Source organism: Paramisgurnus dabryanus, chromosome 11 (assembly GCF_030506205.2).
Source record: "Paramisgurnus dabryanus chromosome 11, PD_genome_1.1, whole genome shotgun sequence".
NCBI lineage: Eukaryota > Metazoa > Chordata > Actinopteri > Cypriniformes > Cobitidae > Paramisgurnus > Paramisgurnus dabryanus.
The window spans coordinates 11385692-11392164 of record NC_133347.1 but is presented as its reverse complement, the minus strand read 5'-3'; the positions used below and the strand labels follow the sequence as shown (position 1 = coordinate 11392164).

Below are 6473 nucleotides of genomic sequence, written 5' to 3'. Positions count from 1 at the left end.
CAATAGCCAGTGGGAAGTTACAGTGAAAACGTGTGCGCCTGATAACCAGCAGAAGAATTCAGTTCAACTTATTCACGTATGTGCAATCATTCTTAATCCATACTGAACGCTAACGCGTCCGGGTTAAATAAGAAGAGGTCACGTGAACACGTCTTCCGACACAAGAACAAGTTAAACATGATCAATTTACATAAATTACACAATCCAAATACAATGACCCAATTCTTACATGCAATATATAATAAATACAAATCACATAAATATATTATGCTTCTACTGACATCTCAGCGTCAGCTACACATTTTTCCACACAACACTGTCTCTATTGATTACAAAAATAGTTAGATGCAGGACGCCACCTGCTGGAATATATTGGTACTGCAGATGCACACCTGTGTCCTGTCTGTCCTGAATGAACGTCATTCTCTGACTTTTTCTTAAGATGGATTTTAATATTTAGGTACAATGAAGATCATTTGCACAAAGCAATCACACACACACACACGCACACACTTCTGCAAAACATCAACTCCATTATACCCCGACGAGCCATAACATTATGACCACCAGGTTCCCCTTTTGCCACCAAAACAGCCCTGACCTGTCGAGGAATGGACTCCACTAGACATTTCTATCAGAACCAGCATTCACTTTTTCAGCAATTTCAGCTACAGTAGCTCGTCTGTTGGATCGGACCACACTGGTGTTGGAGATGCTGACCCAGTCGTCTAGCCATCACAATTTGGCCCTTGTCAAAGTCGCTCATTTTTTCTGTTTCTAACACAACAACTTTAATGGGGACATTTCACAAGACTTTTTTAAGATCAAATAAATCTTTGCTGTCCCCAGAGTACATATGTGAAGTTCTAGCTCAAAATATTATATTACTTATTATAGCATGTAAAAATTGCCACTTTGTAGGTGTGAGCACCTGAAAATAGTCCCCTGCTATTGAAAGTAACCAAGGGGACTATTTTCGGGCACTGCCATGTTACGGCAGCAAAGTCCTTGATTATTACGCCAGTTTGAGAGAATAGTTCCTAGCCATATCTGCCTAGAAAATCCCAAATTTTAATTTTCTGTTGGTCTTAGTTAACGATGTAACTACAGAAAAGTCAAGTATTCAATAGGAAAAATATCCAAACTCTTTGGTTATTTTTTATCGCAATGCTACTGGTCTAATCAGATTCAATGGATTGTGCTAAGCTATGCTAAAAGTGGTACCGCCAGATCCGGAGATCAGTGAATGGATTCCAAAATGGTAAAAATCTAATTTTTTACTCTAGGGGAGCTGGAAAATTAGCATATTTTCAAAAAGTGGAGTGTCCCTTTAACTTTAAAAAATTAAAGGCAGGGTGCATGATTTTTGAAAAACACTTTGGAAAAGGGAGTCGGGCCAAGCACCAAAACACACTTGTAGCCAATCAGCAGTAAGGGGCGTGTCTACTAGACGACATTGTTGCCTGGGTTGCGGATGTGTGGGGCGGGTCTATCAAAAGAAGGTCCAGATTTTATTGGGGTAGGGGGATGTTTGTTTAGGTGATTTCAAATATCAATATTGGCATTCAGAGATCATGCACCCCGCCTTTAAGTTAAACAATTTCAACTTGATTTTATAAGTTATGTCAACTTATCACAAGCCAAAACTTCAAATAGTAGATTGAATTGACTTGCAAAACCAAGTTGTTTTAACTTCATGTTGCATTTTTTTTTTTACAGAAGAAACACCACAGAGAAAGGTTTGGAATTACAAAAACAGGGCATCATTGTTGTTTTTTTATTAAAACATTATAAATCAAATGTACATCAAATGCAAATACAAAGGCAAAATACAATTATGTCATTAGACTTTATAATCGCTTTACTTGGTTTTTGAACAGAAACCTCACAAAACCATAGTCATGCACACATAAAAAACAATGTATAAAAAAAATGTAAACAGAATAAAGATATGCCATGTCACATACTGTATGTTATTCACAATACAGTTTTTTCTAAAACCACACATTATACATCACTGTAATTCCCATCACCTTGTTAATGTCTTCAAATGATTGTAATACTATTAAAAATATAACTAGCGATTATTATTTGTAGTTTAAAGAAATCACAATTTGTGATAATCAGTAAAACAAAGCTTAGTTAGGACAGGAGTAAATCGGCCATTATATACAATCATTTATGCCAAGAGATCTTGAGTGGGGTCTTCATTTGCAATCTGTTGACTCTCTACTACACCTTCACAATGAATTTCTTCATATCCTCTACCAGCCCTAAATGAAAACTTCCTTCTCCTTTTCATGAAAAATACAACTCCTGATACCAAAACAACAATCAGCGTCATTACACCACAAACTATACCTGCCTTTTTACCTCCAGACATCTGGTTAGAAGACGCATCATACATTCTGACTATATGATGAACTTCATCCGGCCCTACAGGTCTCCATGTCTTAGTTTCTCCGATTCTTACCCAGGCCTGATCACCTTCTGTCATTACAGCTACAGTGTTTGTTGACATCATGCTGACTAGCGGTGGTCTTGTAAATGGAGGTAGATGAACAGGCTTTAACTCTCCACCAGTGAATACACCAGACATTACACAGTACAATACCTGACATCCATCGCTTATGGCAGCAAGATGTTGGCTAAACTGTGGTGGACAGCGGTACTGACCCGATGCAAGAGGGTTGCCAGAGCTGCAGCTGAAGAAGCCACCGAAAGGTACAGAATATTGTGTTCCTTCCTCATACTCATTGCTCAGACAAACCATCATGCCATTAGGCAACAACCTTTGGGAAAAGTAATTCGGAGGGCAGCCATGTGATTTGGTCAATGGGTTTTGTATAGAGGGTCCAAACAGACCTCCAAATAGGTATCCAGAGTATTCAGGGACTTCCTCATTTGTTGAACACCAGTAGCTGTCAATTTGTGCACTCCGGACATGATAGGTATTTCCACATGTTGTTTCACAACAGTCAAATAAACACCATGATGCACAATGTTCATGACAGTCATATGTATTATAACCACGTTCTATTGTCTCAGAATGTAATAGGGACATGTTATAATGTCGGTCGCATGAAAAGTCACCAGTGGTTGGATTTTTTTGTGCTAGCTCATCACAGATCACATTTCCATCTGGAGTCAATGGAGTGCATTTTTGGTAAATCCCACCAAAGGTGAGATTGGTTACTGGACCTTTACAAGACGCATCATCCACATTGGCCTGAAAGTTAAAATTGTCAGATGTTTTATCTATGCATCCTGGAATGACATTTATATTGTAGTAACGCTCTGCAGCCTGTTGGACCGATAAAGCAAGTTTATGCACGGTTGGTAATGGCAGGTCTGGAAACATTGTTGGATTAAGAAAATAGTGCAGTGGCAGACCAGAGCGGTCAATAGCCACCAGATTATTGAGTGTGCTCTCTTGCCATTTCTGCAAAGTGATACCTGGATAAAATAAAGCCCCTCCATGGCTCTGAGCTATAGAATATGTGATGTTTTCCTGGTACGCGACTGTTTCAGATGTTTGCTGGGATTCTTTGCTTCCGAAATCAAAATTAACTTTGCTAAAAAAGTTAAAGCCTGCAGATGCAGACACAGAAGACATGTCTGACTCGCTGGTAAAGACATACGTAGATTTTAAATAGTCCTCCTGCACCAATACGGCACCCGCATCAACACTTGTGATAACATGAGTACCATAATCAAGTATGAGTTTCTCTGACAGATATGTTGCTTGACGAGTCTGATTGTTTTCAATAGCGTCTGCTATTTCCTTAGCCTGGTGAGCAAAGCGTGTGTCCAGATTGAAGCCAGGATATGCATTCACTGTATACAGATGGTTACGCACCTGAGAAAAAATATGCAAAATAAAAACAAGAAAATTTGATTTTAATGAGATGAAAAATTCTTTATTAGATACATTTAAAAAAAAATTCAACTAAAACAAACCTACTAAAGTAGGCAAGAGCAGGTGTTTTTGTAATATTTTGATTATTTATAAAAAAAATCTTTAGTTCATCAAAGAAACCCAAAGTTATTATATTTTGGGTTTACTACATAAAACCATCCTACATAATGTAAAGAACATTCTGTAAAAATATATCCTTTATATATTCAATATAGACATGTCAAGGATTAAACAAATTTTTTTAGAGAGGCTTGTTCGACTTCATTCGGCGCCGCAAGTACCGACAGGGCCGGATGACGTCAAAGTACCGCGAGAATGATTCAAGAAATCATATTTCGTCTCGCTCTCGCGATACTTTGACGTCATCCTGCTGTCGATTCTTACGGCGCCGAATGAAGTCGAACAAGCCTATATATTTATATGTCACATGTCGTCTTGTATGGACTTCACCTTTCTTCTTTTGTCTTAATTAGTCTGCTCCCAACTGCACCTGTTTAGCTCCCTCATTACCTGTGTATTTATACTTTTTTTGTGTATTGATTACTGTCAAAGGTGTTACTACACTAACCCACTAACTGTGTTTTTTGAAAACCATGGTTGTTTTGTGGTTACCATGGTTTTACTACAGTAAACGTGTTTTTTGTTTTTAACTGTAGTAAAACCATGGTTAATTTTCGTAAGGCATAACAGTCATAAATTGCAAAATCACACTGCTTTCAGTTTTATTTTTTTCACCAAATTTAAACTCGTGACTTCCTTGAACTCAAGGGACTTACCTGAACTCGTGATGTTACCGAACTCTCTTTCACTTGGTGTGTTTTCATGCGCTGATTTTCTTCTGAGAATTTTCCATTGAGCACAGAAAGGAAGGAAACATCTCCATTGATGGAGCCTGAGGTAGAGCTTTTGTGTTCCAGCCATGACATGATGATCTCAGAGTGAGTTTCCACTCCACTTATTTTCTGTGGAATGACAAAGACTTCATCTGGAATGAGATAAACACCATCTTCTGTAGTCTGGCACTGAGAATAGCTCAAGTTCATCACCCGTCCCATGTCTATGTTGCGCAGGTTATCCCAACCTCCACCTGGTAGCACCTCTAGTGCTGTTAAAGTCTGATTTTTACGGCATTCACGAAGGCCGTTACTGGGACGGATGAACGCAGCAGTGTTAACCGCAGCAAAGATACATAAAACAATTAATGCATATAACGACTTCATGATGATCAGGTGTGTTGCTCCAAAATGTACTTTTCCTCAAGGGTTGTGCCTTAAATATTGCAAAGGGTGTGGCTTTAAAGATGTAAAAAAAAGATATACTTTCATTTCAGTAGACAATGGGTTTTGGAACAACACTCTTAAAATAAAGGTGCTTCACGATATCTAAAAAAAAAACCTTTTTGTGGTTCTACAGTATAAAGAACCTTTAATATCTAAACAAAAGAAAGTTTTTTAGTATAAAGTATACTTTAAAAGAAAGAAATGTTCTTTGTGGCGGTTATAAAATGTATGAAAGATATGTTTTTTTAAGAACCTTTGACATAACATGCTTTCAGATGGAGCAGCATTTACTACATAAGACATATCACTCACATGTACAATAGACTGTACAAAACCAGCCTTCCAACCCCCCTAGTTTACTTTTTGGCTTACATGATAAAATGCTTAACAAAAATATAAGTATATTCTTAATTTTACAAATTAACAAAAATGGTGTTATAAATCTGAAAATATATCTAACCCTCATAAGTCCTAGTTTCCACTTTACACTAAGGGTCTTTGGGGTCAGTGTATGTCTTATATAATTATTCTTTTTAATCATACAAATAATATATATTTTGTTGTTTACTATTCCTCAATACATTAATGCTGTGTTTTAGGACTAATTTACGTTTGTACCTATTTACCAAAAAATTCCTCAACTACACCAATAGCTTGCATGTAAAAGTTTATATTTTTGACTTGAATTTAATTCTGAATGTTATCTGTTTCTTGATCTGGGTGTTAGGTGTTGAATTTTGCCCTCTGCTGATTAGAGATAAACCTGTAAGCCTTACAGTTTTGGAAAAAAATGTCTTTGACCAGCAGAGGGCCATAGAGAACCATTAATTTTACTGGATGTTGCCAACTGCTTTTATCTCAACTTTGTAAATTTATGAATATTAACATTAGAAAAGACATAAAAAAATTCAAATAGTAGAATTTTTGTAGTTTTTGATTTATTTTGTAAAAATTTTACAAAATGCCACAGAAATTTGACAAAAAAGAATGCCCATAAGACACACCTATAGAACAAGAAATAGAGTCAGATTATAGTTGCATATTATTAATTTCAATAAACAATATAATGGCAAAGCATATGTAAAAATAATAATTAGCTTTAAATTAAATTAACTAAATAATATGTAAATAAAACCAAGAACAACATGCAATAATAACAGGTGTGTGTGTGTGTGTGTGTGTGTGTGCGTGCGTGCGTGCGTGCGTGCGTGCGTGCGTGCGTGCGTGTGTGTAAGTGAGCATATCTTTTCTACATTGGATTTGTGCTCTAGTAC

General features: G+C 36.8%; 1 protein-coding gene across 1 annotated transcript; it reads right to left on the bottom strand.

Annotated features, from left to right (window-relative positions):
* Positions 1–1761: 1761 nt before the first annotated feature.
* On the bottom strand, positions 1762–5173 carry mpeg1.2 (macrophage expressed 1, tandem duplicate 2). Its single transcript, XM_065246753.1, has 2 exons — positions 4696–5173; positions 1762–3859 (listed from the first exon to the last, which is right to left on the bottom strand). The coding sequence occupies exons 1-2, from the start codon at positions 5137–5139 to the stop codon at positions 2180–2182; spliced, it is 2124 nt and encodes a 707-aa protein (XP_065102825.1). The 5' UTR covers positions 5140–5173; the 3' UTR covers positions 1762–2179.
* Between the last annotated feature and the right edge of the window lie 1300 nt (positions 5174–6473).

What these genes read in the sequence shown, in the direction of transcription:
- mpeg1.2 (XM_065246753.1), bottom strand. Translation starts at nt 5,139, where the DNA reads ATGAAGTCGTTATATGCATTAATTGTTTTATGTATCTTTGCTGCGGTT. An exon ending in CGGTAACATCACGAGTTCAG is followed by an intron (nt 3,860 to 4,695) that starts GTAAGTCCCTTG and finishes ATTTTTTCTCAG; the next exon opens with GTGCGTAACCATCTGTATAC.